This window comes from Thunnus thynnus, chromosome 2 (genome assembly GCF_963924715.1).
Source record: "Thunnus thynnus chromosome 2, fThuThy2.1, whole genome shotgun sequence".
NCBI lineage: Eukaryota > Metazoa > Chordata > Actinopteri > Scombriformes > Scombridae > Thunnus > Thunnus thynnus.
The window spans coordinates 5,507,239-5,531,041 of record NC_089518.1 but is presented as its reverse complement, the minus strand read 5'-3'; the positions used below and the strand labels follow the sequence as shown (position 1 = coordinate 5,531,041).

The following is a 23,803-nucleotide window of genomic DNA, read 5'->3' as shown; positions in this document are numbered from 1 at the left end:
GATTACTATTATCATTTATTTTGTAAAATGAACTAACTCATAGAAACGACCACTGAACACTGTAAGCTGTCCTCATTCTGTTACTTCGTACATTAGGTAAGACTGACCTTGTCATGTTCAAAGAGCTGGAGGAGGAAGGTGGCGACTGTGGCAGTGATGCCTATGAAGAGGTTGATCACTATGAGGAAGACATAGGCTGTGCTGGGAACCTCAAACCAGAAAGATGCTGGGTACATGATGGGAGTGATGGACCACCTGGAAGGAATCAAACATTGAAGAAGACTTAACAGGTATTCATTCTGAACAAAATCCTGAGGACGTCCAAGGCTTCAGGACATGAAAAGACTCGCTGACATGTTTCAGATTACGCCAATAATTCAGACACTCACATGTCACAATGTGACCACAGGCAGTGCTGCTGTTTTTCTACTTCACACATGCAGGGAGGGATATTTATCAGCTTATTCTTTTTGATTGCTAGTTTGGTAGGAATCAAAACATATTGGACTGTTGCATTCATTGACTCTACAGGTTAGTGTGGTATCAACCCAACTTCCTTTTTGGTTTTTACCATCTGTGAAACCTCAACTAACATATTAACAATAACAAAAATATGACAGCAAGCAGAACTACTGGGGTCATCATATTTTTATTTTTATGGCATGTGAACTAAAACATTACTTAAAGAGAAAACATATTATCTTAATGTTGTATTTAAGAGTCAGTTCATCCAAATTATTGACCAGGTTTTCAGATATCTTTCTGATTTCTTCCTCCACCCCAATACAATGGAATCAAATTAATCAAGTAGTTCATAGTGAGGTCTGCAACAGTAACACTGTTTTCTGTAAAGACAACTTGCTGTTGAATTTTTAAAATGGTATTTTTCAGTGCTGTAAAGACCACAAATGAAATTCAGTTCGCCTCGGTTGTACTGGGCTGGAGGCAGAACACAGTGAGAACAGTGAGAAAATGTTTGTAATGTGCAGCTGAATGACTAATAAACCTCACTATAATAAGATCCAACCAGTCACTGAATTTGTTGTTGCTCTGTATAAGAACATCAGCCTGATAAGTACAAAGTGAGAATTTGTATCTGGTGACTCACCCGTAGAGGAGGAAGAGGGAGAGGACAGCAGGGAAGTTAGTTGGGGAGGTGTAGGCCGGCAGGTCGAACACAAACAGAATGATAACACAGCATGTAGCCGGCACCAGGTAGTTCATCTGGTGAGAGAAGAGAGGAGAGAACATGTTCAGACAAACAAGGCATTGCAGTGTCAAGTCAATTTTATTTATTTGTACAGTCCAATATCATAAATCACAAATTTACCTCAGAGGGCTTTACAGTCTGTACACCAATACAACATCCCCTGTCCCTAGACCCCCAGTTTGAATAAGGAAAACTCCCTAAAAAACTCCTTTAATGGGGAAAAAAAGGAAAAAACCTCAGGAAGAGCAACAGAGGATGGATCCCTCTCCCAGGACAGACAGTGTGATTTACAAAGACTGAGGATTTCACCTATTCAATTCAATTTTATTTATATAGCACCAAATCATAACAAAAGTTATCTCCGTGCACTTCACATAGAGCAGGTCTAGACCGTACTCAGTCATTTGTAGAGACCCAACAATTCCCCCATGAGCTAGCACTTGGCAACAGGGGCAAGGAAAAACTCCCCTACACAGGAGATATGTACATGCAGCTTGTCAATATACTCATTTGTTTCAATCGTTTCATAACAAATACATTTAAAGGAGTACTCCAGTAATTCCATATTGTAGTACACAAAATCTGTGCAGCAGAAGCAGCGATTTCCTGACTTTTAGTCCCAAATATGGGTCACAATTTCTAAAATGCTGTATCTTACACTTCCCATAATGCAACTCAATAAAATCTTTCATTAGAGCCTCCCATGTCTTTCAAACCCAACACCTCCAGTTTGTACCAAAGGCTTCCTGTTCTGTTCTGTTAAATTTGAAGTCTCAAGCCCAAGACAAAGCAGGCTTTGTTAAGTAAACTGAATCAGAGAAGTGTCCCGTTTATGGGAATATTAAAGAGCCCTTGAGACATGTTTTAGGATGTATATAAGATACTCTACTTTGAATAAATAATGTGCCTGATATGGTTTTTCCAAAAAAAAAGTTTAGTTATCTTGTTAAAATCCATAAAATGACATCTACTCCTTCTTCATCATTAAAATTGATAATCTATGAATATGCAAATGTTTTTCATTTCAGTAGTTTAACTGCTGGACACAAGATGTCTCCTACTTCACTGAAAAGACAGTTTTCATTATAACAAAAATGTTACTTAAAGAAGAAACATATTATTTCAATGTTTGATTTAATAGTCATTCCACCCAAATTATGAAAAAAGTACTTTCTCTCTTCTGTCCATGCAGATAGTGTTGGTGTTATTTGTCCAGGTTTTCAAATATCTGTCTCTGAGATCCACTCCAATACGATGGAAGTGAATGGAATTTGTGGTGGAAAAGCAGTTTATATGAAAAGTAACACACAGAAAACTATTTAAATTTACATAATTTCCATGTTGTGGCTTTATAGAAACCACAAAAGCTGCATATGGTAATTTTTGGAATTTCATTGGCTATTAAAAGCACCAGTCATCAGCAGAATCTGTTCCTATTGGCTCAGTCTTTACACAAAAGAAGAGAGCAGGCACTTCCTTTCGATGTAGACTTTCGTTGGCTATTGTAGGCTGTGGACAAGACAGGGAAGGTGTTTTATACTAAATATTTTACTGGATTGGATCAACTGGACCTTTGTCAATGAAATAAGACTGTTTTTGTCAGAGTTGTATCAGTCAGTGGAGTAATACGAGGCTTCATAGGTGAGTAGCGTGAATTTTGTAATTATTTGTTTGTTGTGGTCTGACAGAGGCGTTGATTGAACCTGCTGTTGTGATTGTATCTTGAAATGGTTTGCATCAATCAAATCACAAGAATCTTAGCTTTCCAAAGATGTGTTGCATGAGTACCCACTTAGAGATATGAGTTGTGTACATAGCATTGCTGTGTACTAAACAGCCTGACAGCCAGCCTTTAGACCGATATAGACCTGGGTGACCTGCAAATTTCTGCTACTAAACTCAGACAAAACTAAAGTTATTGTGCTTGGCCCTAAACACCTTAGAAACACATTATCTAATTATATAACTACTCTGGATGGCATTACCCTGCTTCTCTGCAGTGGCTCCCTGTCAAATCCAGAATAGAATTTAAAATCCTTCTCCTCACCTATAAAGCCCTTAATGGTCAGGCACCATCATATCTTAAAGAGCTCATAGTACCCTATTACCCCACTAGAACACTGCACTCCCAGAATGCAGGCTTGATTGCGGTTCCTACAGTCTCCAAAAGTAGAATGGGAGGCAGAGCCTTCAGCTATCAGGCTCCTCTCCTGTGGAACCATCTTCTAGTTTCAGTCTGGGGTGCAGACACCCTCTCTATGTTTAAGAGTAGGCTTAAAACTTTCCTTTCTGATAAAGCTTATAGTTAGGACCACATAGAGCCCGGTTCTGCTTGAGGTTCCTTCCCGTTAAAAGCAGGGTTTTTCCTTGCTGCTGTTGCCAAGTTCTAGCTCATGGGGGAATGTAAATTAAGTACAGTCTAGACCCGCCCTATGTGAAAAGTGCCCTGAGATCACTTCTATTGATCGATTTGATGCTACACAAATAAAACTGACTTGACTTGACTAATCATCATTTGGTTGAAGACTGCCTGCTCTCCAATAATTTATTTGTGATGTCACAAATCAATGTTTCATTCTGCACAGTGAAGCTCAAATATTCAACTGTAGGTACAGTACAAGAAGAAAAACACATTTTTGAGTGGAGGTGGACTTTAAGAAAAATATTTATGTAATAAGCCAGTTATAGTCATTGGATTACTTTTTTAGAATTACATTTTTTAATGCATCATAACAATATCAAAGATCACACTACTAAGCCACAAGAGGGAGGGAAAAATACATTTGAAAATACATTTATCGTGTAAAAATATTTGTTTGGGCTCCTCACTGAAGCTAGCTCAATGTAAGAAGACTTCATGGTGGTGAAATATAGTTTATGGATACTGACAATACACTACATTACTATACACTACATTGTCACTGACTCACTCAGTCACACACACTGACACACTGTCTCCTGCTCACCATGTCCCAGATGTAGTTAGCCAGCCAGTAGATAACAGGGTCACAGCCACTGACAAACTGCAGATGTTTGGCCTTTGTGGATTTCTCTGCAACCAGGAAAACTACAAAACTGGCTGGCACAAAGGACATGGCCACGATGATGAAGATGGCAATCACCACATCTGTCCCCTGGAGCCTGGAGATACAGAGGAGAGGAGAGGAGAGGAGAGGAGAGGAGAGGAGAGGAGAGGAGAGGAGAGGAGAGGAGAGGATAATGACATGATGATGGCGAAATGAGGAGAAGAGAAGAGAGGAGATAAGCCCTAATTTGTAAACTGTAGTTATCCTTAAAAACACTAAAAAGCAACTTACAAGTAATCCAAAGAGAGGCTGGCGCTGGTTCGATTCATTGGGTGGTTTGTCAGTGTGATACCTGCAAAACACATGAACACAGAATAACTACCATCTGTGTAAATGATAAGAACCGAAGCAGGAGCCTACTAAACACCACACAACTTTATTTAACAACACTATCAATTATCTGACATGTAACTGGGAAGATGCATTAATTTCTATATTACGTTACCATAGGCAGCAGGGTTGCCCTTGGATACAGGAAGGTTGGCACGCAGGATGGCATTGTTGAGGACGTTCAGATATGTCGGCATGCTGTGGTAACCTTTGTTGTTATACAAAACCTGCAAACAAGGGGACTGTCTGTCAGTGGCTGTTCATATTTGGCTGTTCATATCTGTCCATTCAGACTGTTTGTCTTACTTGAGCTGATCTGCGAACTGCTATCTTGCGAACCATTGGAGGAATCTTTCTCCCAAAAGATGCTGGGATTGATTTCTGGATATTCCCCACTGTTAAACCACCGTACCTGTTGAGAACAAAGTCAGTGAATCAAATCAATAACAAACATAAATGGGTAGTAGGATACATATTTTACTATTTTGCTCAAGAATCATAGGTTTCAATGTTTACTGTATGTATCCAAGACAAAATATAGTTACAGTGAAGTGCAATTAAGTCACAGTTAAAGGAGTAGTTCCACATTTTGTGAAATACACTTATGAATGCAGTGTAATATAAATGATCATAATATAAATGTCAGCTCTAAAGTGTGTTTCAAATAAATGAGAACACAAAAGCGTATCACAATTATTACAAAGCCTACAATCCACTAAAAATGTAATGCACTATTTCTTTGGACAGTATTAGCAGATATTGGCTTTACACTATTGGAACAGTTGTCCTTGTAATAGTGTATTTATTGGGACTGAGTATTGAACCTCAAAAACCAGCTGAGCACTTGCCAAAACTGGTCAGTTGGGGCAAAGAACAACTTCAAAGTACAACTTCACTTCACTGCATTGTAACTGCAATATGACTTTTTCTGGTCTATTATGAATTATGTCTGTTTGTACTTAACTTTATTAAAAATTAATTAATTTTATTTAGTTTTTTTTATTGTGTTTTAAATGTTGTTCTAATGCATTTTACAGCCTTATGTAAGGCACTTTGAATATTCTCCATGTTTGAAAGGTGCTATATAACTCTAGCTGCCTTTAGAATTGTGTATTGAAAACTGTCAAGTTTGGAAAGCCGGTATCAAAAGTTTGCTGGGATTCTTTGTCATGCTAACTTTTTCTTTTATCAAATATTTCCTGATCCATATCAGACTAAGTTTAAACTGTAGTTTATTCAGGCAAAGCACTTTTTAAGATGCTTGTGTTACACTATTGGTTACCTTCATTTCTCAACACTTATACTAATAATACTTACGTCACTTTTATCAAAATTCTTGGCATGGAGAAAACTGTGAATACGATACAATATAAAGTATGCAGATCACAGAATCAATGCAACATATCTGTTATCCTGGTGAGCAGCACCACAACTTAATTTTTCATTACTTAAATACCACTGACATACATTTCAGATGTGTGACAGTAGTGAAAAGAAAAAGAAATACTTTTTTTCGCTGTCACTGTCAAAATTTACTGTGCTGAATTTCTGTTACATTAGTGTAAATTGTGGTTTAATGTTTTTTGCTTTCCTAAATTACAGCATTGCTGTAGTTCACTGTATGTTATACACATACTTAATGTTGTGAAACTAGGTAATACTTTACCAAATCATGTCTTACCTAGTTTATGTGCGAACTGAGCCCATAAGTAGGACTTCAGCGTTTTGTGTTATGAGCTTTGTACATTTGTTGTGAAAAGTGAGCTGAAGCAACTGTACAACACTGTAAATGAAAAAAAAAAAAAATGGTATTCTTCAAAGTAAGCTAATGCAAAAATTATATTTTTGTTTATGTATTGGTACAAAAACCTCAGTGAAACCAGCCGTAGTTGTCACAGATACAGCATACATACAGTACCTGTGCAGGCGCAGTCTGTCTGATGTGAAGAGGAGATACTCAGAGACATTGCGGCCTGTGATGTCCACCAGGATGTCACCTGTCACCACCTTCATGAGGGGGGGCCGTCCTCCCACCCCGCTGGGGCAGGAGAAGCCTGTCCCCTGCATGGAGCAGGTACAACGCACTGGCTCATGGATGGACAAGGGAAGAGTGGGAGGAGACGTCACAGGCTCTGAGCAAAGATAAAAGAGACATCTTCAAATCAATTTAAATAATAACATTATTTATGGACTGGACAAAATACAAGGTAATAGGACTACATGTGTTTTTTTATGGTCATCCTTAGCATTTAGAGGGGAGATAGACTTAAAAAATTAATTAACTTCCTGAGGGAAGTTTTGGATTTGGACAACAAACAAAAATGACAACATTCCCAGCACCTTTTTTACAAGGTGCTGCACAAGTAAAAGCAATATCTTATAACAACCAAGTAAGGGTAGCTAAGTAAAGGAAAAGGCATCAATAAAATTACACAATTAGAATACAAGAATGTAGGACATAAGATACACTAAATACACTAAGCACAGAAATAAGATCACCTAATTATAGCTGTTTATAAACGTGGGTTTTTAAAAACGATTAAAAAGCAGACACTGAGCCAGTTAACCTCAGATCTTCCAGTAAACTATTCCACAGCTTTGGAGCCCTGACTACAAAGTTCAGCTATGTACAACCAAGCAAAACCACCACTGAGGACCTCAAGTTACAAAAAAGGTATATGGACCCTGGACCCTTGACCCAGGGAGATGTTGTTGTTTGGTTTTTGAAAACTTAAACTTATTTTTTTTAATTACAGCTTTGGTTTCTTTAAAATCGTTTTCTTCAGTCATGGAGTGACAGGTCAAATCAGCAGGGTTTTAATTACTGTAAGTATGGAAACCTGATCACTGTACTCTCAAAAATGTTAAAGAATATTTGTTAAATATTGTTCAAAAAATAAATCATTAATTTTAATCATGTAAAGAATCATCAACACAGTTATCAGGACTTGATGAGCTCTCCAAGGTGCTGATCCTGCTGCTGGCAGCAGCAAGTGACACTGTTTGGATCTTTGGGTGTGAGCTCGAGTGAGGTCCAAAAACACACCTGCAATAGCTGCTTAATGCCATACGGTGCCGCCCAAGAGAACAAAACAGATTTCCACTTTAAATTGTTTTACTGTCTACATTTGTTCTGTCTTATTATTGGCTTGTCAGTCATCTGTGTAGCACTTTGAATTGCACTAACCTGTATGAAAGGTGCTATGCAGATAAGACAGTGATTGATAAGACAGCTGAAGAGCTACACTATTCAAGTTAGTCTATCATTTGTATGTGAAATGTATGTGATTTGCCTCATACATTTCATTGTGGAGTCAGGCAGGGAGTTTGCATTGGGTGGATGTTCACAGTGCATCCTCTGTGATTTCTGCAGCCCTGCCTTGTGTCATGTCTTGTGCTACTTCTGTGTTTGTTATTTTAACACCTTTATGAAGGCGTCTGCTGAAACACTTTGGAGTCACATATGTAATATTAAAATCCTTTCCTGTTTATTAACACTTAACACCAAGTTCATAACCACTTCACAGAAAGGTTTTTCTTAGTTATGTCCATCATATCTATCTGCCATCAATCTGTCAGATTGTCATCAGTCTTCTTGTCACCAATGTCACCATGTCCCCAGATCTCAGTTTGGTAAATACAACTGTATTATTACTGATAGACATGATGGACAAAACTACAAAAATAAGACCCCTTTGTAGTAATTTTCCATATTTTTATAACAAATAATAATAACTGACTGGTTCGGCTGCAATATATTTATGGACTTACCATGGACTGTGGTTGGAGGGGCAACTGTGAAGTTCCACAGTCCATCCTCAAAGCGAGGGTCTGGGTCATCTGAAGGTGCAGGTGAGGGAGGGGGGGGCACAAAGTTGGAGAGGGGGACACCCTGTGTGAAGGAGTCCAGACACATGGAGTCAAAGTAGCGGGCAGCCAGAGTCTTGGAGTTGTTGGCACTGGGGTTGAGGGTCTGGGCCAGCTGGTCCAGGGTACTGTTGAAGGGTGTTTTGAGGACGCAGGTAGCACCAACGCCAGAGGGAAGACGCAGGGTGTTGATGACCTTCTGTGGGCTGGCATCTGGGGACAGCTTACTCCTGAGAGGGGGGTCAAATGCAGCAGGAAAATGAAAATGAGTTGTGGGCAGCATGTCTGTGTCTAAATGACATGATCAATATAAATTTAGCTCCAATAAGTTTAGTCAACGTGAAAGCAGCGTTTATTCTGTGAGGTATCATGTCGTAGGTGCCTGGACTCTGGTTAGCTCCTGTGTGTGCATGTGGCTGTATTCAGGTTTACTTTCAATAGATGGAATACTAAATAATAAATAATAATAATAATAATAAATGGAAAATCTGTGATGTCATCACAATGTCATTTGTGGGCAGGGCCAGTGATGGAAACACCACTGCACATATTCAGTCAGCTGCACAATGCAGAAGAAAACCTGGAAGCTAGAAACGTTTTTTGGCATATGTGCCAGCTGAGCAATTCTTATTGGACTGAATGGGCGCCATTTTCGGTCTGGTATCCAGCTCTTATAACACATCCATGGTGAGGACATGACAGTCTCCCTTCTCTAGCACCCGTTGAATGGTGGGGGAGGGCTGGTGAACTGGAGAGAGAGAGGCTAGAAAGTGTTTTCTCATTGAACAGATTCGCTTCCATTTTATTAAATGTATCAATCCACAATGAATCCGAGACAGTCTTACAGAGACCCCCCGGGTTTTTTTAGTCCAAGTCTGATTCTGTGGCGTTTAGTGAAGCGTAATCTGAGCAGGCAGCTGTTTAAATCTCACAAATATCCTGCTGTATATGTGTTTTCTACTTATTAACTGTATCAATTAATCAATAAATACAAACATTGTCAATTTCTTCCTGTGGAGCCGACATGCAAACTCTTTTGGTTTGGTAAATTTCTACTGTCAGTCAGCATGGTGAAGGCAGTTTGTTGCTACAGCTGACGCATCACTCTGGATTCTGCCTTATTTCTCTTTTGGTCGTTGCCTTGGCGATGGGTGTCCATTCATTTTGGGGGGCGGAGCTTCTGACGGAGCATGAAGGGAAGGGTGTATTTGTTTGGGTGTTTACTTCAAATACCAACAATCTTTCTACAGAATGACTGACTCTACCTTTAAATCTTTTTTGCATTGATTCACAAAATTTAAAGAATATCCATGTAAAAATAACTTTACGATGACCCCAAATAACCATGCAATGTAGTCCTGAAGAAATATTATTTTATGCTAAATCCTATTTCCAGTTGCTTTAATCAATAGGATACAGTATTTTACTTCATATTACATCCTGTTACAGGCCATTAGCTGTGCAATCATCTCCTCTTGCAATCCATTATTTACCTGCGAGGACTGCTGCAGCAAGACAAGCACTAAACACAGAGACCATACAATATCTCTGCATCCATTGGCTGGATTACACTGGTTGCATATAGAGTTCACTTTAAGTTACTTTAAGTTTAAAGCCCTCCATCGTTTAACACCTTATTCTGCACCAAGGCCACACAAGTTCGTTTTCTGGTTTTGTTTTGTTCTTTTTGCTTGTGGTGGAGTTAATAATTGACAGCTCAAAATAAATCATTGTCAAAATGGCTATGTTTTCATGTTCAATATATTTTGGATGTATTTCATAATTGACCCACACTCATTGCTGATTCTATAACACCATATTCTGACAGAATAAAGATCAGAGTCATACAGACATTTTCTTAAACCTCTCTTCAACCACAAGTTAAACCTCACTTATAATGACCTCTAGTAGTGAGAGACTAGCCCTGTTTACACCTGGTATTAACATCCATCTCCGGTGATCCGATCACAAGTGGACAGGTCTAAGTACAGGTGTTACGCACCCGAGATGCGTTGAGGACGGATTGAGATCCGATCACTCAGACCACATTCGGCCCAGACGCATGTGGCCACATTCTTTTAGCAGTGTAAAGGCAATGAGTCCTGGGCTACATTGAAGGGAAGGACCGCCTACTCAACTGACGTCCTCTGTGTAAGCGGAAGTACATACTCATTTGCATGCCAACAACATCATATTAAAGTGCAAATCAACAAGAAAAAGCCATAACAAACGACATCAACAGGCAAGATGGGTGCTCATGGATGGAGTACAGATGAAACACGCTATCTGATTTCTGTTCAGGCAGAGGAGTCAGTGCAGTAAAAACTGGTTGGTTCATATCATAACCGGGCGATTTATGAGGATATTTCCAAGAAGTTGGAGGAGGGCGGCTACAGTCGGTCCTGGAAGTTAAAACACCTGAAGAATGTGTTCTGGAAAGCCAAGGACGCAAACAAGAAGTCCAGTATGAACAGGTCAGCTGTCCCTTTCACGAGAGACCGACCATCATTCTGTCCCAGAGAGGGTGAAATTTTAGACTCTGAACTCAACACACAAGAGCCTCTGTTGAACTCGACGATGGACGCCGTTGCAGATCCATCAGTCACATTGGATACGTTGTGTCTCCGGGCGCAGTGCTGTCGTCATTATCGATGGTGACAGTGACGGTGCATTCAACTGCATTTAAAAGTCTGACCCCAGTACTAAGGCTATATAAATGCGGTTAGTGTCAGAGTGTGTTGGTGTTTGTGGTTATTCTTCTCCAGCTAAAGAACCATTTACGTTAGCAGCTAGTTGAGAAATTTCTTTTCCACACAATGACAGCTGGCTGTAATGTGATTTTGTTCCAGACAAGACAGGTTTAAGTTCTTACATTAAAGTGCAGGTAAAAAGCTTCCTTGTGTCTAGATGCTGCAACACACAGCCAACAGTTGAGCCTGTACAATTATCGTCCAGTGTGTACTGCACCATCACTGTGAATACAGCAACAATGTAACAATGTAACTGTCTAAAACAAATGTTATCTGACCTGTACTGGGGTCTGTCTTCATTGGCGTAGGGGATGAAGTTGCCTCTAGGTTGAGTGTAGTTATGATACTGAGACGGGGACAAGATCAGGGGGGGCAAGTCTCCTGCAAAACAAGAAAAACATTATTCATGTACCTGTTAAAGCGTCTTTGATTTGTTATTTGCTGATGGTGGAGATCAATGAAGATGACTTTTCATGTTTTCACTGCTATGAGCACCAGAAAAAGAGAACAGAAATGAACATGTTTATCAATGCTAAGCCAAGCTGCCCTATTTTATTACATTCTTTTAATCGTTCCCAATTATCGATTAAGTGCCTTAATTATGTAAAGCCATGGTTCAACAATAAGGCAATAAGGCAAGTGAAACGCCATGTCAGCCTAGTAAATCTAGCAACTGAAAGTACCAAAGTGGTAAAAAGAATAAAAAATTGTCATTGTCAAATCATAAATTATGTTCCTGTTGTCTGGAACACAGCATAGCCTGTATTAACGTTGAACCTTGAAAGCTGCACTAATCGACGTTTTTATTGTAACAATGGATCAAATGTCATATGAAAGTTGTGTCTCAAAGTGACATCTTCAGCAACAAAAGAACAAGGAGTCCTGCAACAGATGGTTCAGCCCCCACAGAGTCCCGATCTCAACATCTTGGAGTCAGTCTGGGATTATATGAAGAGACAGAAGCAGCTGAGACGCCGAAATCCACAGAAGAAGAACTGTGGCAACTTCTCCAAGATGCAGGAACAACTGACCTGCCAAGTACCTGAAACACTGTGAGCAGGTGCTAATTGATTTATAAAAACTATTCATGGCATTATTTGTATTCTCACTCTACTTTTAATGCCTAAAACGTTTGCAAAGTACTGTAATATAAACTGTATAAAGGAAACTCATATGTTAATGTGTGAAATTGCATCAAGCCTATTGTATGAGATGCGGACGTTTTTTTTTAAAAAAATGACAGACCTAGAGAGAAAGGTCACCAACTGTGCAGATCCCTCAGCTCTACAGAGCTTTTTGCCATCTTTTTGCTTGTTTTCATGCCAGCCATCTAATTAGGGACTAATTTACAGCTGGCTGAACACAACTTACTGAAATAGGGCAGAATACTGTAGTAAGCTTCATATTTAACTGTAATCACCAAAGTTGGATAAGTGAATTGCTCCAACAAACAGCTAAACAACACCAGTGTGCATTCACCTGCTTTTTCACTAGATGCACTTAACTAACTGCCTGCTGGGACAGAACATCAGCAGTGCTCTTGTGCAGTATGTCATGTAAAATCTCACCTATCTCAGGCACAGATAAAGCCACGGTCATGGCCACACAGACGAAGAAGGCGGGTAGGAGGATCTGAGAGAAGAGGCCCTTGGTGTTTCTCTTGGCACAGTGGAACCTCTTCACGATGAGGCCGTGGAACTGACTCAGCTTTAACCACCAACCCTCCAGCTTGAAGCTGCCCTGCCCCTCCAGGACCTCTGGCTCTGTGGACGAGGGGTTCTCTGCATCCCCTGGAGATGAAGGAGGGCAAAATTTATCATATTTATCAGTCTCAGTAGACGTCTGTCTGGAAAATTCTGCAGACTTGACAGTGTGTACAATATTTTGGTCATTGCTACAGTTTTTTTTAATACAGTCCAAAATCATAAATCACAAAATTTCTTGCATAGTACTCAGATCTTGAAGTTGTAATCTCCATTTAGCTTCACTAGAGGCAATAAATAAGAACATATAGGTATTTTAAGTTCAATATACTTCTATTCCTCAAGGTAAGGTATTGAAAGAAGAAAAAAAACACCTTCAATTCACCTCTTTGACAACACATACTGTACACGAAATTAAACAAAACAAAAATGCTGCAAATAAATAAAATATTATTAAGTAATAAAATAAAATAATATTAAGTTAAACACATCTTACAGCAGAGTGGTCCAGGACTGTAATGGAGAGTGGTCATGTATAAGTGGCGTCACAAAGATGAATGACAGAATAAGCAAATGTATACGTTGTCATGCAAATATGTCATTAAAAAAAATCAATAAAATCTAAACATGAAAAGTTATGATACACATCAAATTTAAACTGTGAATAGAAAATAAAATTTTCATTACATTTAATTTTTTTTATTTAACAATGTATATCTTTATTTTAGTTATTTTCTGGAACATTTTTAAACTACATATTGTTAAGGCGCCATAATTCAGTCAATATAAGTCAAACAAAGGACATCTCTTAAGTTGCTGGTACATGACACTTAAGAACTCCTCTGTTTGTACGAGTGGTTCTTGCATGAAGACCAATGTGCTAGTAAGAAACAAGCTGCAGAACAGAAAAACAAGATTATAACTTTATAAACTGTGTCATGATTACATAGTCTGTCCATCGACAAGTCACTATCAAGATTGTTTAAAAACTTACTGGTAGCCTATTGTTATATTTTTTAAACTCCTATATATTGATATGAGTAATGGCAAAATCCAGTATTGGTGGGGCTGTACTATAAAGTTATGTATCACCCAACATCTCTTGGTTGCAGCTGTCCTGAGGCTCAGTGCCTGTCAGCTGTCTTGTTCTCTTACCTCTCAGGCTTGCGGAGTCTGACTCTTGGCCGTTGTCAAAGAGTGGACAGTAATCTCCATAGAAGTCTGCATAGAGCCCCCCCTCGTCCCCTCTCACTGATCCGATGGAGGAGGAGGATTTCAGGGAGGACTGGCTCTGGCTCAGCCTGGAGCACATCACCAGGTTATTCAGCTCCACTTCCGGCTTCTCACTTTCCACCAAGGGTCCAGTCTCACCCTGCGGTCCCCCGGGGCCTCCTGAACCCACTGAGGATTTTCCCACTGAGCTGCCCCCTGGAGAACCCTTCACATCTGCCCAGGGACAGAAAGAGAAATAATGGGATGGGGAGCTGTGGAAAAACTCATGAGAATGTCTAAAGTCAGCACTTTGACTCTGCACATTTTGCAGAAATCTATTCTTGTTGAGAAAGTCAGGACTCATTTATGAAATCTAAAAAACTTTGTGGAGGTGTTGAACTATCTGCAGACACAGAAGAAGAGGATGGTCTCACCAGCATCGCTATTCTCCAGAGACTGGTCCTCCTCAGACACTTTGAGGAAGACCTCCTCCAGGGTGGTGTCCATCACCCCAAAGCTGGTCAGAGCCAGGCTGTCTAAGCTCTGCTCTAAAGCCTGGAGGCACACACACCAAAGAGAGCGTCAAATTACTGCACAGTGAACTAGCAATGGTCCCAATAACACTAGATAGAAATATGATCTATAATCCTTATCATGATTAACTGCCACAACTACCTTGATAACAATCAAGGTATTTAAAACCTTGAGCCATGAGCTGTATCAAGAACCGTGCTGTTTGGTACAGCTGTCTGGTGGAAACGGCCATGCAACTGGGGCATTGTGTCATTGGTTTGATTATGATGTGCAGTAAGACATCTGATCTCAAACATACTATGTTGTAATATGATATGTGATCTAGTTCTTTCTTTTAGGGTGGGTTGCAGGCAGACTGAACAGAACAACAGGACTTAAATGTAAACTGAACTAACAAGGGAATAGGGAACAGGCCAGGAGCTGATTGGCTGAGGGAAACACTGGGAGTGGGGAAGGACTGATGAGGCTGATGCAGGGCAGGTGTGGAGGGAAAAGCAGGTTGGACAGGAGTACAGGAGGCTAGGGACTACGAGAAAATAACACAATCAAGACAGGACAGTGATATGATATTGACATATTCTAATTGTGTGAAGATTGTGTGTGGTGGTGTCTGAAATCACTCCGTCATTCACTCACTCACTACTACACATATAATAACAGGTTCCTAGAACTGTCACTACAGAGCCAGAGACTCCCAACATGAATCCTGCACTGTCTGACATGCAGGGTTCACATGAAGGCACCTGATTAATCAGGTTCTGTAGCATGTAATGCCTCTGGCCTGTCTCTTCCCCAGCCTTAGCACAAATGCCCATTGATTATCTGTTAATTGGCACATTCTGACTATTGGCAGCGTCCAACCCACAATTCCTTCTTAAATCTCTTTCTTTTGAACTTCTGGTAATGCAATCTTTTTGTATGCTTTGCTTCTTGTAGCTATCAGTGCTGCCCCTTCTCACCCATTCCGTATTGTTATTGGAGACTTCAATGTACATGTCATCGAGACATTTGATCCCCTGGCTAAGGCTTAATTATCTACTATTGATACCTTTGGTTTGAAACAGTTGGTCCATAGCCCAGCTCACTCTGGTGGAATTACACTCTTGATGTATCTCAAGTGTCAGTGTCCCCCTCCCCTCCTGTGTGTTATCTGACCATTATTTCATAATGTTTTTTTCATAATTGCTCATTTGTCTCGACAATCTGACTGCTGCCTTAAACTCGTGCCTGCATTACGCCCTTGATCTAGTTGCCCGAGTCACTCAGGAAGTGTATCCTGAAGAGGCTGGCGCGTGGTTTGATCCATGTACATCCAAGAGTGAGGTTGCCCGTCTTGCCTGGAATGATAGCTTTTCTAGAGGTGCTGCACACTTATACATGTTTTTTGAGCTGGATAATAAATTAGATTGAATTAGAAATTAGACTTGGCGGGTGTACCGCTGATGACCCAGGGAAGTGCAGTGTCGAGTGTTAAGTTGTTTGGATGAGCGGTTCTCGAGAAATATATAAAAATACCTCATAAACAACATCGCTTCTGCTGCTTCTTCTGCCCGTGGAGTCAACGAGCGGAAATACCGACGGCACCGCTCTGATTGCAATCCACATTGTGGTCAAAGGTGGGATTTCATCTGTAGTGTTAATGACTTGAAAAAGATTTAGAGACTTAAGTTCTACTATTGAACTGTATACTGTGAATGAACCTTGGTATGGACGTTCAAGACTTACTGCAGGATGTCTCAGACACATTTTGAATGGGCACTGCAGCTCATATCACTAAAGAGCAAGGAATCTCTGTCTGTCTGTCTTCTGTCTGGATTAAAACCATTTAATCTGTTAAATCCTTATCGCTTTAATTGATAAGTCAATTGATAAATATATATGAGAAATAATAAGCAGTCGGCCTGTTACAAACAGGCACATTTTGAATGGGCACTGTACTAGTTTATTTAAATGGCAAAATGATAAAGCCCACCTCCCCCAGCCCCGACCCTTGAGTGTGAGTCTGTGAAACCACGCAGCCCGCCCACGCTCACTTTCAAATGCTGATCAAGACAGTTTTAGCTTCAGCAGCTAACAGCAGCCAACAGCAGCACTGACCTGCTGGAGGAAATCTCTGCATCTGTGACTATGGAGGAAACGCTGCTGGCAGCCACAACAACAGCTGAAATCCTCTTTGCATTTCGTCCTGTAGCTCTTGAACTATGGCTGTCTGTTCCTGCAGTTATCAGCTGGTAAAGTCTTGTTTTAAAACGCTAAATCGCAGTATAACCAGAGCTCCAGAGTTACTGAACCTGTCCAATGTGGAGCAGCAGTGGAGCAGCAGCCCTGCGGCTCTGCAGCTCTGCAGCCCCGCGGCCCTGCGGCTCTGCAGCTCTGCAGCGGACAGTCACAGAGAGATTTCCTTCAGCAGCTCAGTGCTGTTATTAGCTGCTGAAGCTAAAACTGTCTTCATGTGAAAATAAACCAAGTTAAACAGAGACAGTTTTATTTAAAAATGACTTCTGGCCTGTTTAAATGTCATTCCACTGTTTGTCTTCCTCCCATTATAATAATAACAATTATTATTATTGTCATTATTATTATTCTTATTCTTATTTTCTGGTCAGGAGGTGTCTCACACATCCACGCCCCACTCACACGTCTCAGCCTCATGCCAACTTTTTAGCATTTTTCAAAATGATGCAGTGGGTGGAGTTAGGCTCAGACCTGAGGGTGAAGTTATGCTTTTATTATAAAAAAATGTCCTCTCTACAGCTAGAAGCTCATACTTATCAAAACCCATCTATGAAAACATAAACAACCCAAAAAAATCCTCTTTGACACTATAGCAAGACCACCCCTCCTGCTAACCATATATTATGCTTTAATGATTTCATGAAATTCTTTACCATAAGAAGTGACAACATTAAAGGCAAGATCATTAGTCCGCAGCCTTGTTTAAAGTTTAAAGACCCTGCTAGCTCACTTACTGCCTGACAGATACTGGCTCAATTTACACTTGTGTCACTATGTGTCACAATCTATCTATCTGCATTGTAAACTGTACTGAGACTTCTCTGATTTTACACAAAATAAGCAAACGTACTCAATGAGCTTGAGGCTGACAGCCACAGACAGAGTAGCAAGAGATGGACTAAAACATTGTTGGTTCTGGTCTTTTCATGGGATTTGCTGTTCAATGGAACAATGCAGATTTGACTTTGTCTGTTTGCAATGAAGCCACACAAACAATGCAAACACACACTGACTGACTGATTGGTTGTTGTACTTTAAAGGGGAAGGCTACATGAGAGCTAGCTAGCTAAAGGATTTCATTTAACAAATGTGCCAAAATGACATTATTTGACTTAAATGACTTCAGTTAGGACAGAGAGAGATTCTAATGAATATGCCAGTCCAAAGACAAACTCATCAGTGTGTTTCTGTGGCTTTGCTTCTATAATTGATCATTTATACTGTTTATACACTCTCTCAACTGTCCATTTTCATATATTATATTATATGTGTGTGTGTGTGTGTGTGTGTGTGTGGACCTGGAAGAGCCTCTCAAAGCAGCCTTTCTTGACAGCCTCAGAGGGCAGGATGTAGGACAGCTCAGTGTTGGAGTCGGACACCAGCAGGCAGGACGCCACAAACTGTCGGATAAACTGGGTGACCCGAGCCTCTGAGCAAGGCGACAGAGAGGAGGACGGAGACAGAGAGGAAGGAGGCTGCAGCTGACTGCCCTCGCCTGAAGGATGAAAGGACCACATACAACATGATGGATGGAGAGGGGGAGGAGAGGATGGTAAAAAAAGACAGTGGTAATAAGCTGAGACACAAGTTTTATGTCCGAACAGCTAAAAGACTAAGAACAAAACACATTAGCTCGGTTTCCTCTAGTGGTATCTATCCATGCAGATAGTTTGAGTTTTATGAGACTGTTTTTTTTAAATGATGTGAGCAAAACAGACTAAATTACATTAAACTTCATTGTATCAGACAGATTTCTCAAAACTGAGACAATTAAAACCAAAACTATTTGCAGGGTTTTCTTTTGGAAATTTGGTGAAACAACCCTTTAAAGGGTCATTTATATGTCTTACTATCAATTTTATAGAAAATTTAGGTCAGTGATTTACAATCTGACAGCTTCAAAGGAAATTAAGAGCCACTAATAACTGCATCCACAACAAGGAAACCACACACACTCACACACACACGTGTCTACACACACCTCGGCCTTCACTCTGTTTTTTGACCAGAGTCAGTTTGTATCCATCTCCGTAGGTGCTCTTCAGGAAGAGTGGCGAGCCGCAGCACTTGAGTTTCCCATGTGAGATGATGGCGATGCGATCTCCCAACAGGTCTGCTTCATCCATGTGGTGTGTGGACAGCAGAATTGTCCGGCCTGGGTTAGAAGTACAACACACACACAGATGGGTTTGCACTGCAATGACCAAACTAGAAATCACAAAAGGACAGGGAGCACGTCTGCAACAATAACGTGGAGACTGAATATAGAGGCAGTTCATTATATTTTTTTGAAACATTTTAAATTTATGCAAGGAATCTAAACAAATACTTAATTACTTGATGTGGAGTTCAATTACCATAGTAAAAACTATTCATGACACATCTTGCAATTTGGAATGCAAAACAGTCTGACCCAGGCAGCCTCAACATTTGCAATGAATTCTTTGTGTGCAAAAGATCCTGTGTTACTGAGGGATATGCTTTAATAAAGCAGACAGCTAGGTTAAAGGCAGCTTTGTACAGCATGTACAGATTTTTTAATATTTGCATATAAAGCAGTGTCACTACTGTCTTTTCTTCAAAGGCCGCAATAAAAAGTGCAATGAGAAACAGTTGGCAGAGGATAATGCAGGGATGCCCTCTGATATCCAGCCTCCACTCACCCTGTTTGTACTTGAGGATGAGGTCCCAGATGGCCCTGCGGGCGTAGGGGTCCACCCCTGCTGTGGGCTCATCCAGGATGACGGCCCTGGAGCCACCAACGAAGGCAATGGCCACAGATAGCTTCCTCTTCATCCCGCCAGACAGAGTCTGCACCAAGCTGTGGCGCTTGTTGGATAACTCTAGGTCAACAATCATTCTGTCACACACACACACAAACACACAGGAGCGTGATGCATAATGTTACTGTCCTGATCAGGGCTACACTCCATAAAACTAGTCGATGCCTGCTCACGAGAGATATACATTATAGACCATTTAGATACCTGGAGGGGACAGCTGGTTAGTTGTTTCTTGCCCCATCAGACTTCATTGTAGAAATGTCACCGTGATCACAGATCTTAGCAATTAACACTAAATACAATGTTACTATTATTGATAGACAGAGCTGCTTTTAAAGTCCAACTAAAATCACATTTAACTATCCCTTTTTGCCATCAGAAATAATGTCACATTTTTTTTAAAAACGTATTGTTCACAGTGATCTGTTATTTAAAGGAGGAAAAAAGGTCTTTTGGGAAATATCAGAAATGTTTGTCTCAGCCAGCAGGGGGCGTGTCGGTGTCTGTTTTTGAATGATGACAGCTGAAAGGTTGAGCACCAACATGAGAATGAGAAGAGCAGTAGTGACAAACTTGTGCTGCCATGGGCATACAGTAGGGTTGGGTATTGTTTGGTTTTTTTCCGATACTGGTGCTAAAACTATACTGGTGCCTGAACCAATACTTGTGGAAGCACAAAACGATGGTCAACGACATTCAAAGGCAAATTTGAACTTGAAATTGAACGATATATTAACTCTTAACAGTTTAAAGTATACTTAAATACAGAAATATAAATAACAAATTTACATTACAAATTCACATAATAAATAAAACCTAACCCAACTACAATAATTTAATACTAACAGTTACAATACTAATAACAGCAAAATAAATTTTGAGTTGGGATCAATAATTGTCTCCCTAATGTCCACACTGCCAGCTGATGTGCTTGCTATCAGGTCATGAATACTTCTCTCTTCTTTTCTCTTCTTATTTTTGTGACTTCCATCTGACTCCAGTCTAAATTAGATGCAAGCTGTAATTCAATAAAACTATTTATTACTTTCAAAAGACACAATATTTACTGACATTATAACGAGACATACTTCATCGTCTGGGCACCATGAATGTTTGTAAAAACTTTCATGTCTCAATCCATTCAACAGTTGTTGGGATTTCATTCTGCACCAAAGTGGTGGAATGGCTAACCAACAGATCATTGCCATCCCTGGAGCCTAAAAGCAGTGATGTAGAAGGTAACTGATACATCTTAAGTGTTGTAGTGGTATATAAGTGCTCTGCAGCATGTTCTATCATGTTCTGTCTCTCAGCATTTCTAAGTGTTCTTATGGTCAGATGAGGACAGTGTCTTATGATATGTACTGTATAGTATAGTCAGTGTTGGGGAGTAACTAGTTAAATATAACAGCATTCGATAATGAAATTACAAAATGAATATAACTGTAATCCATTACAGTTATTGAAAATTTTTCATTAAATTACAGTTACTAATCAAAATGTTGGTGATTACAAAGGGGTTCCATCTGAATATATTCTTTTCAGTTAAGAGCTTATATGTAGAATATAACATTCATTCATGTTCATGTTGCTTTACATCTTTTTGCGGTGCAGGAATGCCTTTTTCTGGCATATTTCTGGAAGCAAAGCTGTTGGGACAAATTTGAGTGCAACACCATCAAGGGTAGGATGGCTTACGAGGAGCTGTCTCTACGTCTAGATAGGCTCCATTCATTTGGCAGTATGTGCTCAATTTTTGAGCGTTGTTTTTGATTAGTTCTCTTGTTTGAATTTGTACCACCTCTCGTCTGCCAATCAAATCAATGCACATTGCCCTAAGCAACCTGTGTCTGCCATGGCTATGACCAGCTGACCACGTCAAAGTGGGTGGCCATGTCCTTGGACAAGAACGGCTTTCAGTTTACCAGTGGTGAAAATGCTGTAAACATCAAAATGCTCAATGTCAAATCTGAGGAAACATCTTTGATGGATTAATTAAAATAGTTACAGTACTCATTACGTTTTTAACAGGGTAACTAGTAATCTGTAAGCTATTACATTTCAAAAGTAACCTTTCCAACACTGAGTATAATACAGTGCAGCACAGTATGTAATAAAGTACAGTCTGGAGAAGCATGGTGTTGTACTGACTTGTCCATCTCCTTGCGTATGTCTTCTTCAGCCATGCCTTTGAGTCTGGAGTAGAACCACAGGTGTTCTTCCACACTCAGCTTGTCAAACAGGACGTTGTGCTGTGGACACATGCCCAGGTTCTGACGAATGCGCTCCATCTCTGTGCGGATGTCATGACCATATATGGTGGCTGAGCCAGAGGTGGGTGGGAACAAGCCTGTCAGGATGGACCTATAACAGTTCAATGTAGGCAGTTAGTAGTAGTAGCATTAGCCAAACAGTGAGGTGATTCACGGGGTACAATTCTTAATTGTGGCATAATTGTGATTGTAACTCCCTATATAAATTATTCTAATTAATGATGAAATTATGAAACCCTTTTAAAACACATTAGATAATGTCACTAAAATGTCAATTTTAAGCTAAACATTTTGAATTGAAAGGGTTGTCAGCCAACAGCAGTGTTAACATGCTTCAGTGGGCCATCATCATCATCATTGAAGAGGTTCCTTCCATGCTTTTAGTGCAACTAGACTAGACCAAATTCTGGTCAAACATCACACAGGAATAGTTTAGATGTTCAACTACAGTGCATCAATTCATAACTGACTTATCCAAAAATCCATTAGACATGCACAGCAACACGCTTTGGTTTTGTTGTGAAACGTTTGCTTATTACCACCTTTGGACTACTAACAGGAAAAACAAAAGGGGTAAGCTATGTTCTGCTATCGCTCTGGAGCTTGTTTTCTGCTCCTTTGCTGAGGAAATAATGTTTTACCTGTGTGTGTTATAGAGTGCCACAGCTGAAGAATAAAACTCAGACATATCAGGGTTGGATGACACTTTTTTTATAATGGCAAACAATATGAACTGAACTCCAAACTACAGCGTTGACTTCATTATTGAATCATCACACACACACACGCTCAAACACACACTATTCTCTCTCACATGGTTGTGGTCTTGCCAGCACCGTTGTGTCCCAGAAAGGAGACCACCTGGTTTTCATGCAGGTTGAGGCTCAGTTTGTTCAGGGCCAGTTTGCTGCCAGTTTTGTACACCTTGGTCAGTTTGTCGATACACACCACCAACGGCAGGTGGCTCGGCTCCTCCTCAATGCCCCGCATTTCCTCTAGAGAGACGAAGAGAAAAGGGAGAAGTGGAGTGAAGTTGTCTATATATTCATAAAATGTGATCAAATGTTCCACCTCTCTCCATTTAGAACTGTCACTTACTTGGTAATTTTGTGGTAACAGGCATACTGACCTTGGCAAAAATGGTAAATGGCTACATTTATATAGCACTTTCAGAGAGACACACACACACTTACACAGCGATGACGGTAACATGTGAAGTGCTAAGTGTGATGTGCAAATAAGCACGGAGGTTTCTGTGGTTATTCTGCAACAGCTGGTTACACAAAATGTGGTAGTGTAGTAAACTACACCATGACAATGCACAACAACATTCCGGTATGACTGCAGTTGGAACGGATACCTGCTGCCTTCAGATTAAGGCTTTAAAGAGGGTCATCAGAGTAAAGGAAAGTGTGTTAGTATACCAGAAGCAGGCCAGACCCAGGAAAGTGTAAAGACAAGCAAAACACGAATGAAGGGGTTTGTATGATTTCAGAGCGGTTTATATTGGTATGCCTTCACCAAATAAAGTGACAAAATATTACAGAACATAAGTGGGCTGTGCTCTCAATCTGCTCTGAGTGTGTGGACCCACAAGATTGCAATGTGCTGCTGGATCGGCATCACCACACCCTCTACTGAGCCTCTCCTCGCCCTGTGGCACAGCGTGAGTCACCAAGATACCAAACCAGCACGGTCAAGGAAATAACCACAGGACGACAGAGGAAAACACCACTTTTTGGTGCACTACTGCTCTTCATGCTCTGTGCCAGCACAAAAATAGGGCCCACAGTCAAAAGCTATTTAAAATATTCAAAAAG

General features: G+C 40.3%; 1 protein-coding gene across 4 annotated transcripts in view; it reads right to left on the bottom strand.

Annotated features, from left to right (window-relative positions):
• The window catches only part of abca2 (ATP-binding cassette, sub-family A (ABC1), member 2), a 119,517-nt gene that overhangs the window by 10,380 nt on the left and 85,334 nt on the right, over nt 1–23,803 (bottom strand). For all 4 annotated transcript variants that reach the window (XM_067600572.1, XM_067600556.1, XM_067600552.1 and 1 more), the window contains 17 exons: nt 22,798–22,978; nt 21,862–22,074; nt 19,591–19,787; nt 18,909–19,082; nt 18,226–18,422; nt 14,593–14,713; nt 14,102–14,392; nt 12,812–13,033; nt 11,522–11,624; nt 8,398–8,723; nt 6,545–6,758; nt 4,933–5,038; nt 4,742–4,853; nt 4,528–4,588; nt 4,177–4,351; nt 1,109–1,224; nt 108–255 (listed from right to left, as the gene is read on the bottom strand). In XM_067600572.1, coding sequence (XP_067456673.1) covers nt 108–255; nt 1,109–1,224; nt 4,177–4,351; nt 4,528–4,588; nt 4,742–4,853; nt 4,933–5,038; nt 6,545–6,758; nt 8,398–8,723; nt 11,522–11,624; nt 12,812–13,033; nt 14,102–14,392; nt 14,593–14,713; nt 18,226–18,422; nt 18,909–19,082; nt 19,591–19,787; nt 21,862–22,074; nt 22,798–22,978 — 2,957 coding nt within the window. The remainder of the gene's footprint in view (nt 1–107; nt 256–1,108; nt 1,225–4,176; nt 4,352–4,527; nt 4,589–4,741; nt 4,854–4,932; nt 5,039–6,544; nt 6,759–8,397; nt 8,724–11,521; nt 11,625–12,811; nt 13,034–14,101; nt 14,393–14,592; nt 14,714–18,225; nt 18,423–18,908; nt 19,083–19,590; nt 19,788–21,861; nt 22,075–22,797; nt 22,979–23,803) is intronic.